We start from the raw sequence: 13393 nt of genomic DNA, 5'->3' as shown, positions 1-13393 counted from the left end.
GGACAAATTGTAGAATCAAATCTTAACTAAATTCTAACAGTAAAAGGCATCTCGTCTACACTGTAATTCTCCAAAGGTTAAAAGGTTAATTATGAGAACTTTGTCCCATCATTATTCCTGATAAGAATTCTTATTCACACTGAATTCAGAAGGAACCATAGAACTGATGTCTTTTTATTTTGTCTCAGACAACTGCTTGAATTCTTAGGTCTCCATACTCAAGATCTTTGTGGGAGAAATATTGGTAACTAGGATTCGGTTCCCTGTATTTTGTACTGAAAATGGTGAAGCTCTTGACTTTATTATTATTATTTTTTTAACCCATGCAGCCTTCCTGGAAGCTAATTGGTCCACAGAATACATTGTACTTTTCAGGTCATGCTGTTTTTTTCAACTGTTAAGGCTTCCACCTTTGAAAATCCTATTCTAGATTATTCCTTAGTAGAACAAAAGGAATCTTTCAGTAGAAAAATATTCATAGTAGTGTTTTACACTGCTTCTTAATTAGTGAAACAGAAGGGAGATCATTTGGCAATTACAGTAGAGTCTTTCTGTAGTGGACTGAACGTGAATTTCCTGCTTCTTACCTAAAATTTCAGCATTTTAATTGGGTCGTACTTAAAACAGAGACTTGACAATTTTTAATAAAGTTTAGTTCAGTGACTACTTTGAAAGTAATTTTAAGCATACTAAAATGCAGAAAAGTCATGCTTAGAAAGATTGTTGACAGTTACTGTTCTGAAATCATTAAAACAGGTATAAACAAGAAGAAATACACAGTAGTAACTAAAGTTGCCTCAAATCATTAATCCTGACAATTTTAGAAATCCAAGTGTTTTTCTAAATGTGGAAATCTGGTTAAAAAGTTACATGAGCTATCTCTGATTCATGTAGGTATTTCTGTGTTACTGTAATCTGAAGTTCAGCTTTTTCTGTGACCATCTTGCACAGTCTTACCAACCAAAATTGATTTAGCATATTTCCAAGTTGTTCATCTACTTCAAGTAGTTACAATTCAAGCTTTCTGCTTTTGTCTGAGAAGCCGTTTGCTTTTGTTTGATATAACAAATAAGTCACTTGGGCAGCTTACAAAAAAAAAGGAAAAAAAATATTTGTGAATGAGGAGTACGGTGTCCTGTCACTGGAATAACAGTTTTCTACTTAAAATATGACTGCTTTGGAAAATGGAATGCTAGTGTAGTCAGAGTACTAGTGATGGTTTTGATAGCAACTCTTCCTGTGGTCTTGAATGTAGCTGAAAATAAAATTAAGCTGTTGATCCCAGAGACTTGAGCTGTCTAATGTCAGAGGATGTTTTTAAATGTCACTTTCTGAATCACTGCTTTATAAGATGGTATTGTTTTTGCCCAGTAATTTCTAAGACTTCTGCAAGACTTGACTTTTTAAATACTCTGAACATATTCAGTACATTGTATGAACTCCCGTGTCATGCCTAGATTGTAAAAAATATACATATATACTTCAAATGGGTGAATAAATGTTGTATGGAGGATTGTTCTGTTCCTTTCTTACCACTGATTATGGCTAATTACTTTTTTTCAGATAATGGAGGACAAACTATGGCAGGTGGAAACAATTGGCCACTGAGAGGAAGAAAATGGACGCTCTGGGAAGGAGGAGTTAGAGGAGTAGGTTTTGTTGCAAGTCCTTTACTGAAGCAAAAAGGTGTAGAAAGTCACGAACTTATCCATATCTCCGACTGGCTGCCAACACTGGTGCACCTTGCTGGAGGACATACCAGTGGCACAAAGCCTTTGGATGGCTTTGATGTTTGGAAAACTATCAGGTATATCTGCATGTCAAATCACAGAGTAAGAATTCTGGTATGGGAAAAATTTATTAAACCTACGGAACAGAGCTGAATAGAATAAAAAAGGTTCCTATTTTCCCTAGTTGAAGGGAAGATACAGGTTCTTGCTCGTGAGAAAATTATAAAGGTTGCAGGTTAATCCTTTCCCCAGATGCAGGGCCTTTGTAACGTGTTAACTTAGGTGTGCTGAATTTATCAGTGCATGTGCAGTGCTGCACAAATACAGTATATTTTTTTCAAGAACTTTCTATCTTCCAGAACCAGATTTGTACAGTGTGGAGTACAAGTTAGTAAATTACATGGACCCAGCCATGCTGGGCATCTCTGGAGTATGCTTTGGGAACTGGACATGTTGGAAATCTAACCATACTTATTAATTAAATTAATTAACTAATTTAATTAAACTAATTGAAGATGGATTTGGATGGATTTGGATGAGTCTGTATTACACTGTCCAGTGTCTCAGAAAGCCTGTGAGGTTGGATACAGTGATAAACTTGACTTTGTTCCTGATTTTGTGATGTTGAACCTGGTTTAAGCCAGTTCATTACTTAGATGACTGTAGAGAAGACAGCTTAGCTCTAGCTGAATTTGCACTGAGACCATGAGTACCTAATACATTTAACTGCTCTCTGACTGATTCTGTGTACTTCTCATGCTGTGTGTATTAAATGGGATACCCCAGACCCCATTAGGTCAGATAATGAAGTCTTCAGTGCATTAAAAGGAAAATGAGTTAAATCTGATACATTTTTCCTCAAGAGTAGCATAATAAAAATGATATCACAAATACTGGATATTGGACTTGGGGCACTGGGTACATATGAATATGTGCTTGTTACTGGTGCAGTGGGCTCAGCAGAATAAGTTGAATGTAAAAGAATAAATGAAAAAGGCATTAACTGATAAAGGTGATTAATCACTGGAACAAGCTATCAAAAGGAGCTCTGGTGATGTCTCTTTGTGGTATTTTCAGTTAAAACTTAGATTCAGTTAGTCCATCTTCCAAAGCTGTTCTTGTAATGTTCTCTTCCATTCTACTGAAATGTATTCTAGAGCCCTGTCCTGGTTTTGGCTGAAAAAGATTATTTTTTCACAGTGATTGTTAATATGATGCTGTGTTTCAGTTTACGAAAAGAACAGTGTTGATAACACACCAATGTTTGAGTTGTTGTTGAGGAAGTGATTACACTACATCAAGGAATTCTCAGCTTCTCACACTGCCTTGCCAGGGAGGAGGCTGGAGACACATAAGGAACTGGGAGGGCAACAGGACACTGACTTAAACTAACCAAAGGGCTATTTCATACCATGAACTGAGTAATAAAAAGAGTGGAATTGGCCTTGGGTGCTGCTGCTTCTTGGTGACTAGATGAGCATCAGTTAGGAACTGATAAGCAATTGTTTTACACATCACTTGCTTGTACATTTTTATCTGAATCATTATGATTTCTTCCCCTTCTTTTTCTGTCCTATTAAACTCTTTTTATCTCAACCCACAAGCTTCACCTTTTTCGTATTCTCTCCCTGTCTGACTAAAGAAGGGTGGAGGTGATTGAATGGCTGAGTAGTCTGCTGGGTTAAACCACAAAAGTCCTTTTGGCACCTAACACGAGGCTCAAAGGATTGAGGATAACACATTAATTTTTTATAGCAGTTATACTAGACTGATAGTTGTGGATCACAGCGATGATTTATTCATTCACAATGTTGTTTTATTTGCTTTCAAAGTTGTTTTTCTTAATTCTTTTCTTATTGTTTATCATCTCTGGGGGCTGGCCTAAGTTTGTTTATGGTTTTGCCAGTTTGTATATAGCATGTGCTCAATTTAAATGGACCATGAACTTAATCTGGTATTTGTACTCAGAACTGCCATCATTCTCACATTTCAGGAATCTTATCCTGGAAACTACTAACAAGTACACTCCTCACTTCAGAAAGAGCTAATATATATATATTTTTAATTCTGAATATTCTTGAGATATTCTAGCTGGGAAGATCCTATTGCTTTGTCTGCAGTTTTGTCTAGGGTTAAATTGCTGTCAACCAAAGATCTGGCCTGAGGCAGAGTGGGGTTTGGGGTGGCAGTGTGTGTGGGAGGATATAGTCAGGTATCTGTAACAACTGCCACCTCTGATGGTTTCAGATGTCATTCATGAATATGTGTGGGACTCTAAAAAAACTGATACATTTTGAAAAGGTATGTCCTGATTCTGACAGTGCCAGAGGTAACAATTCTCTTCACCATGCTGGATTATCTCCTGTGCCTTCCAAACAGTAGTCAGCAATATTCATCAACCTTTAGAGGAAGAAAATACCACTGGGTCTGATCCAATCTTTTGTCAGGCCCTGCTTTTGTACCAGAAAGTCAAACAGGGCAGACAAGTCAAGCAGCTGGGATCCCTCTTCAGGGAAAGATGCATTGACAAAGCAATTGGCAAAGGGGGGCAACCCCTTACCCTCTGGAGGCAACCCCGTTGTACATCAAGGAAGAAGTATGTAATACCAGCAAGTGAATCACCATGGAGAAGAAACATCTGGTACTTGTGGGAATAAGCCATGCTTAAGACAGTTTATCTTGACCTGGATAATGGTCAGTTATCCAAAGATCCAAGTGAAGTCAAGGGCATGTGATCCATGCTACAGAAGTGTGTGTGAAGTCACTGGCAATATTGACTTGGAAAGTTGGAGAGGGAAAAATGGTGGATAAATTTGCTGGACAATTCCAGTAATATGAAGAAAGGCTCTTCCTCCCTGTGGGTCTGAACATCTGCTATGGAGTCACCAGTTCAACAGCTTAAAGAGAGAAAATGAGTTTTCTCCCCCACCCATGTAGACCAACACATCAACTATTAGGAGTAAGTGCTCTTCTGCTTAAGAGGGGACATAGTTGGAACACACCATGTTCCCTTGTATTCTTACTTGCATGACTGTGGAGAGGATGTGAGGTAGTGTGATGGAAAATGGACTTTGGCCCTAGAGGCATAGGTATGTTAAAGGCAGGTCTTTAGGTAAATGGCTGCTCCAGTTTCCAGTAACAGTTCCATGCAGTTGTAGTCCCATATAGCCAATGTGAAAGTCCAGTGGTGTGTGGAGGTTAACAGTGGACAGTCTTGACCTGAATGAAGTTGCACCACTGTTGAGTGCTGCTGTGCCAGACACACTAGAATTTCAGTACAAACTGGAATCAAAGATAGCAAAGTAATATGCTGCATTTGATATCACATCACAGTATCACAGTATCACAGTCTCATGCGGGTTGGAAGGGACCTTAGAGATCATCGAGTCCAGCCTCCGGGATTCGAGCCTCTGTGTAGCAGAGCGGCACTTCTACCACTTGCGCCTCAGGGGGGTGTTTTTCTCAGTTGTTTTGGTGGCAGAGGGTCGGCTACACCACAGTTTACTTTCACTTGGAAAGTGCTCCTGGACCCTGCTGTTTTCCATGGGCTGGTCCTAACTGCACTGGAACAGGGGGAAGCTCCTGAACACTTGTGGGACACACAGCAGAGGAATTTTCTGAGAAGACAGTCCTTCTGAAAGCCAGTTTTGCCATAAAGCAAAGTAAGGTCAAGGGACCTGCACAGGAGATCTAGTTCTTAGGAATAAAATGTGAAGATGGACAATGTTGGGTCCCCGTGGATGTGATCAGAATAATAGCTGTCAAGTCTCCACCAACTATCAAATAAGAAACACAAGCTTTCTGAGGTGTTGTGGGTTTCTGGAGAATACATATTCTGAATTACAATCTGATTATAAACCCTTTCTATCAAGTGGCCTGGAAGAGCAATTTCACATGGGGTCCCGAGCAACAACAAGCCTTTGAACAAATTAAATGAGAGGGAGTTCATTCAGTAGCCTTTGGGCCAGTCTGGACAGGGCAAGATATAAAAAATGTGCTTCGCACTGCAGCTGGGGAGAATGGCCTCACCTGGAGCCTATTGCAGAAAACACCATAGGAGACTTGAGGTTGATCCCTAGGGTTTTGTAGTCAAGAATACAGTGGATCTGCTACGTTCCAACTGAAAAAGCAATTGGCAGCATATGAAGGGGTTTGAAATGCTTCAGAAGTGGTTGGTACTGAAGAGCAACTCTTGGCACCCCAATTGCCTGTGCTGAGCTGGATGTTCAAAGGGAGGGTCCCCTCCACACATCATATGTCTGAGGCTATGGTGTAAACACAGGAATCTTGGGGAAGATCATGTGCTGGCCTGAAGTCAGAGCAGTGCATGCATGGATCCAAAGACTTTTCAGCTTTGTGTGGTACCCTGTCAGCAAGGAATCTGGGATGCACAGAAAGCTGGGAGGGAGGGAGCTTAGCCAGGATGGGTGACCCAGTCTGGCTAGAGGAATATTCCAGGCCCTGTGGCTTTGTGCTCACCAATAAAACTAGGTGGGTTGTGCCATGGGAATGGCTACGTCTGTGTGACTGGCATTAGTCAGTGAGAGGTGAGCAATTGCATTGTGCATCACTTGTTTTGTTTGCGTATATACAGAAATGTAGTATATATGATACTGCATATGAGGGCTGCTCTGAAATTAGTGCCTCCTATTTTATGATGTTGGCCTATGAAATCAGGGGCGAATGTTGGTGGTAAGGCAGTAGAGGTTGAACTTTCCTGATAGTATTCCATTGCATTTTGCTGCTGTGTGACAGATGGCAGCAGAGGCATCCTGGCAAAATGGCATCTGACATGGAAGTGTGTGTGAATAAAAGATGTGTCACTGAATTACTTCATGCAGAAAAAAAGGCATCCACTGACATTCAAACAGTGGACATAAACACAGTGAGGGGGTGGGCAGCGCGTTTCAGCAGTGGTAACACTGACAAAAGACAAACAATGTTCTGGACAGCCATGCACAGCTGCCACACCACAAAATGAAGAGCATCTCAATCAGCTCATCCATGTGAATCAGCAGATTGCAACCAGTGAGCTCTACATGGAACTGAATGTTGGCTTCAATGCATTGGAAATGGTGGTGGCAACATTGGAGTATCTCAGAACTCGCACCAGGTGCTCACAAATGCACTTGCAGGAGCAGAAGGAACATTATATGCAGGTTTTTCATAATTGTGAGCCAGTACAAGGATGAAGATGACATTTTTCCTGGGTTTCATCCTGTGGTGACAAGACATGCTGTTACCACAACTAGATACAGTGTGAACAGCAGTTCATGGAGTGGTGACATGTGAATTCACCATCAGAGAAAAAGTTCAAGTCTCATCCTTCAGCAGGCAAGGTGATGTGTGCTGGCTTTGGGGATAAGAAAAGAGTGATCCTTCCGAATTTCTGGAAATCTGGACAAACTGTCAACGCTGACCACTAGTCATGTCACTTGAATCTCATCTCTTACTGAATGTTATGTTTACTAGCACTGCTAGGGAAACAGTTGGTCTCATACGTTTGCAGTTGTGCCAGCTGGAGGGCCTTTGTCCAGAATGGAGGAAAGGCCAGTTTTTTGTGAACTGTCAGGCTGCTGTTTGTCTGCCTTGCAGCATAAATGTCAATTTCACGTGATTTTCCCATATAATCAGGAGAAATGAGTATATTAAATTTCATGATCATAACTCAAAAGGTCGCTTGACAATTGGGTGGTAAACAATGAAGGGATAATGCCCTTTTAGTGACATCTGATGGAAAGTTCAAATGCGTTGCTTTTCTAGGATGAGGTAGCTCTTAATGAGTGAAGTCTGCTAAGATTCTGCCTCATTTGAAAAATGGAAACTAATCACCTATCTGTTACAGATGTTACATCTGTATTCTTTTTCCTTTCCTGATACAGTACAAGTAGCTGCATATGCTTCTGTGAGTTTTTGTTTTGTTTGAGGATTTTTTTTTGTTGAACTTTGAACCTAAGCCTACTATTTAATGTATTTATGTATTTAAACAAAGGGGAAAAGTTTTTAAATTTGGGATATTGATTTTACCATCCTTTCAAAGGGTCGTATGAAACAACACAGATAATCTCAGTAGTCAGAACATACTGGAGCCTCTCTCAAAGCTGTCTGATCTTTATCTACAGATAATTGATAGTTTTTTAAAGAACCTTTCTTAATATGATACTTATGAGTAAATACAATTACAAAAGCAATTATTCAGTAATAAACAGAGTGTTTATGTTGGTAATGATATAAAAACAGAGTGAATAAATATAAATTCTGCAATCCTAAAAGAAACTAAAATTATTTTAGGGTGATTGGTAGTCCAAATTAGGAATTGCATCAACACGACATTGATTAATATTAAATTCTTGTGGTAAATAGAGCTGAAAACCACATGTGTCCACAACTGTTCATTTTGCACTTCCTCTGCTGAATTTTGATTGAAGGACCAGAAGAAAACTTAATGGCTGGGAGCAAATGGGACATGAAAAACTTAAGTTCATAAGCATATGGTTCTTGTAGACAAATATATATATCCTTTTCTGCACTGCTTTTTACCAATTTATAGTTTAAGTTCCCTTCATACAATGCATGAAACTGCAGAAATACAGTATTTGTGTTCTCCTTGTTTGAACTTATTTTCTTGAATAAAAATTGGTATGCTGCTTAGAAGCTGTCTGACAGAGCCTTTGAGCTCAAAACTTGTTCGCTCTTTCCAAATTCATCTACTGACATAGTACTGGAGGAAATAGCATTGCAACCCTGTACCACTGGGGGAACCTAATGGCAGTAAAATGTAATTTAATTTATACAGAAACTGAAGTAAAACAGGTTTTACCCACACAGTCACTGTCTGACACACAGTCACCAAAAGGTGAGTATCTTAAGAAGTCTGCCCTGCATCCAGGCACCAGGGCAGGTGTTCTGAGGCAGCCCATTGGCAGCTGAGCTCCACAACACTTCTGCCCAGCCGCAGTTGCAGTGGTGCAGAGGTCAAGGGACACATCTGTATTCTTCTTAGACTGGTGACTGTGCACAGTTTTTTGCTATGTCTTTTTTACCCTTGCTGATGCTGTTTTTCCTGTTCTGCCTCTGTTGAAGCATCAGAAGTCTTCAATGTTCTTTATCTTCAGATAACTACATCCTGTCAAAGTGACCTGCATGTTCGGGTCTTGTTCACCTTCTAAACTGGGTGTTATTAACACAGCCTATAGACATTCTGCATAAATCATGGTGGATTTCACTTACCTTGTACCTTAGATTATCACTAGTAATACTGCATTGTAGCTGGAACCTTTAAAACCATGTACATATTAGAAATTATATCTAAAATCCAGTAGAAATATCACTGTTTTTCAAAAATAGCAATTGAGGATAACAAAAACAGTGAATGGAATACAATACTAAAATACAGCTAGTCAAGGAATCTGAACTGTACAACATGTTTCTCAAAAGGCACTTGCATTTCTAAGAAAACATCTGTTTTCCATATCCTTTCTAATTTATTGAAACAGAAATGTGGGGCAAAATAATGATGTCTGTCCTGGTTGATGCATTGTTTTGATATATTTTGCTTTTCAGTACTGAATATCTAATACGTCTGTGCTCAGAAGGATTTTGTTTTACATTAACCAAACAAAAAAAGAAATGCAGTGCTGACTGTAGTAAAGTACATGACACATTGTGATAGACACTAGGAGATTCTGAATGAAATGTGCTTAGAATAACTACTATTTCTCCAAATCTTCTTAGCAGTTTTTCAGGTGTTATTCCAATACATTTGCCTGGCGTGTTGCAGTTTTGTATATTTGTGATGTTAGATCAGATTTGAATGGGTGAAATAGGAATCAAGATCAACTTAATTTTATTTTTACTTATTTATTTTTACTAAATAGTGACATTAACTTGAAGAACTGCTTGGAAAAAGTTCATTCACATCTATTTGTGGTATAAATAACTGCTTACAAACAGAGCAATTGAAAGCTGAGAGTAATGTTTATTTCCAGAACATGTAGAATAAAATTATTTAAGAAAAGTGTATACAGATATAACCCAGAGAAGTGCAAGATGATGCAGATGCTTTTGCTGAGTGATACTCAGGATGTTTTCATGAAAGATAAACATATTTACTCTGAAAAATCTTGATTGCCCCCTAAGGACACCTTCTGCCTATTTGACAGCAATTAAAATGAATGATCACATGTTGATATTTGTTAAAATTCACTAGAGAGCAGTACATCCTCTATATGTTTTTAAAAAGGAGAAGATAGACTGATATTCTCAGCATAAATTTGCTAATTCTTCTGCTAACTCAGAATGTTTCAATCCAGATGTTCTTAGACCATTTATTTTATTTTATTTTTTGAAAAATCTCCTTTTGTCTGCTTAATTAAATTCTCCGTTGACATGGTAAAATAACTTCCAGACAAAGGAAAATCTTCCTTATTTTTATGGTGAGGAAGCAAAGTATTAGGCTACCCTCTAACAATAAATATTCTGAAAGAAGAGAATTTTAAGTTGTGGTTACAATGAAACCTGCTAAATCAGAAAAGTAAGACGTCATAGAGAATCCTATAGCTTTCTTATTTAGCTGTGTATATTTCTAATGCAGGGCATCTGGAGGGACTAAGGTCAGCTGCAGACCTATGCAAATTGGAAAGAGATGAGTTCTGTACTGAAAGGACGTTGTCTCTTCCTTCCTGATGTCCTGTTATAGTGTTTGTAAGCCTCCATTTTTGAAAGAATATGGAAAAATCACATGAAAGCGACAGTATCTTCCAAGCAGCTTCTATAAAATCACATACAAATGTTGATTTCACATCCTAATTTAACTTGCACTAATTGGTTCATAATAGTATTAATAACAGCTGGGAAAAGGCACACTTGACAGCAGCTGAAAATGGAGCATCTAGAGGCAATAAAGTCCTCTTAAATCTAAGATCAAATTTTGTTACATATAGACAGGCACCTGGTAGTGACTTCCAGGTCACTCAGTAATGTGACCATCAATTAGCCTATAGGTCAATTATTGTACTTCCTCTGTACTCATTGTAAGGTTGTATTATCTGAATGACTTCAGTCTCTCATCTGATCCTCCTTGTTATTTTTTTATTTACTGAAAATGCGTAGCATCCAGAAATGATTTTAGAAGTGAAATGGAATGATATTAATTAGTTGATATTGAAAGGATTAAATTGTGTAAATATTATTCAGTTATAAAATACGTCTCACAGAAACGTATGTTAAACTAACGGCCATTTTTTGGTTTCTACTAGTTTTCCACTAAGTTTATTACCTCAGTTTTTATTTTTAATGTCAAGAGTTTTAGTGGCCTGCGTTGACTGTTTTGAGACTTACAATAAATGAGAACAGTTTTAGCTATTTGGAAGTTTCTAAAAGTTTCTAAAGACTGAGAATGTTTACATTCTGTCAGATAATACGATAATGTTTTATAATGATGTAGACAAGGTTCTTTCTATTTAATAGTTCCTACCCATGTTGCCTTTTATAAGGAGTGAATTTCATTTATTGAGTTTCTTTCAGGACTGGGTTTTCTTCAGATAGTTTCTTTGTAGCTTAGGGTTTCACACTATGGACCTAATAGCTGGAGAAAGTGATTTTTATTTTATTTTATTTTATTTTATTTTATTTTTTCAGAGGAAGGCTTGGAGTATCTGAATAATCTTTGTCTCTCTCTACAAAAGGAAGAAGTTGAATTTATTTAAGGGTTAGCCAATACCTCTGGTGTTTTTTGAAGCAGACAGCCAAAACGCTTTCAGCACTTTAGGGTGATGATTCCTGTTCAGGCACAAGTGAGCAGTGCAAGTCTAAGTTACCACCTTATGCTGCTAAATTTGATTTTTAAAGTTGGTAATAGTGAAAATCCTTCTCTTTGGTATACTATTTAATCTTGTGGATAATCCCAGTACATTACACTAAAGTCAAGGAAGGTAGATGGGGCAAAAACTACTGTTACTGGGCTAGAAGGGAACATTCAGATTAGTTTTACCAGTATGAGTTAATTCTTTGTTTGGATTGTGAAGAGCACTGAAATAAAACATGCAGGATCCTAATGAGCTGTAGAATAAAGTCAATATTTTCTTTCTCTTCTAGTGAAGGAAGACCTTCCCCCAGAGTGGAACTGCTTCATAACATAGATCCCATGTTTGTGGATGACTACCCATGTGAGTATGCCACTGGTATAGACTCATAAAACATACAGACTATCTTTGCAATACTCCTTGTTTCCCTTAAGTAAAGTATTTCCTTCTAGGTGAAACAGCATATTGTAGTATGCCATTTTCTTTTCGATAAAGCATTTCGTTTTAAAATACAGAAACATCATACCCTAGGTAAATCCTTACTGAACCATGACCAATGCACGCTTCCCGTTTTGCAGAGCTCTGAAGCACTGCTGAGTAATGAATACAGTACTTTGTGACATGGAGTTGTTCAGGAGCAGCCATGTGCCTGAGGTGCACAGCAAGGCAGACAGCCAAAACAAACCACCAAATCCTGTCTTCAGTGCTCCAGACTGGCAGGTAGCTCCCAATGAAATGCTCAGCCAGGCATATCTTGATGTGTCTATTTGAAGTGATCATACTGTTAACCTTGCAAATGGAAAACCTGAGATCGTGAGAAGCTTAGAAGTTCCAAGTTTTGTGTTTGCTATTGTTCCATAATCACATGAGTTAAATATTTAATGCTAGTCACATAAATTGGAACTTAACTTTGCCAGTTCCATAGCTTTTTGGACACAGTCTGTTTTATGATTTAACACGATTGGTTTACTAAGGACTACAGACTTTTCAAGCAGATTTTTTTCAAACAGAACATTGGAACAGGTCCTTTCCAGTGCTTTTATAGCATTTCTGAATTGCATTAAATGAAGAAGTAAATCCAGTCATAGGAATAGTAGTCCAGTGGGAACTGTGATCTATTACTTGCATGAGAGATACAAGTTTTGCTGTGGTAACAGCATCTGTTTCTGCAATGCTTTTCTGAGATGGAGAAACAACGTGCACAACTAATGTTGTCTGTATGATACTGCCTGAAGATAATTCCTACATACTGATGAAATTAAAGCATAGCTACTCCAATTTCCCTTCAAAGAATCCTCAGTGAGTTGTAGTGTCCCTGTAAAATGCTATGCCATGGTGTGTTCTGAGGTATACCTCAGAGACCATCATTTCCATGTGGGAGCTGCTGTTATTGAGCACAGCTGAGGTGTTTAAATAGCCAGCTTCCTGCTTTAAATATAAAGGGGATGAGAAGAGGAAGTTTTCAGGAGCCTAAGCTCAGGAAATACTCCCACAGATTGTTTCCATGAAGCAATACACTGATGATTCTTTACTGTACACAACATCCAGCATGCCTTTACTTGATGTGTTTGTTGCATGAGATTTGAGCACAGAACAAGGCAGCTGGGCAGAAGATGTAGTAAATTGTACTTTATTCTGAATGAGGTGTGACTTTCAACTATCAGGAATGGAGGGAGGGGAGTATGTACCTGTAAATTCATAATATTTTTATATGCTATTTAAAAACTGGAGTAATGAGAAACAATATGTAAATCTCCACCTGCAAGTCCTTGTGCACCCTGTATGGTGTAAGTGTCCAATCTTCTGACTTGCCTGGGCCTCGCTGAATAAAGAGGAATTGTCTTAGCTTGCATATACACG

General features: G+C 38.3%; 1 protein-coding gene across 2 annotated transcripts in view; it reads left to right on the top strand.

The window, feature by feature from the left end:
* The window catches only part of ARSB (arylsulfatase B), a 63156-nt gene that overhangs the window by 28615 nt on the left and 21148 nt on the right, over nucleotides 1–13393 (top strand). For both annotated transcript variants that reach the window (XM_015848644.2, XM_032441325.1), the window contains exons 5-6: nucleotides 1564–1807; nucleotides 11826–11896. In XM_015848644.2, the coding sequence (XP_015704130.1) occupies nucleotides 1564–1807; nucleotides 11826–11896 (315 nt within the window). The remainder of the gene's footprint in view (nucleotides 1–1563; nucleotides 1808–11825; nucleotides 11897–13393) is intronic.

This window comes from Coturnix japonica, chromosome Z, assembly GCF_001577835.2.
Source record: "Coturnix japonica isolate 7356 chromosome Z, Coturnix japonica 2.1, whole genome shotgun sequence".
Lineage (NCBI taxonomy): Eukaryota > Metazoa > Chordata > Aves > Galliformes > Phasianidae > Coturnix > Coturnix japonica.
The sequence above is the reverse complement of the archived record's forward strand: the minus strand, read 5'-3'. Positions and strand labels throughout refer to the sequence as shown.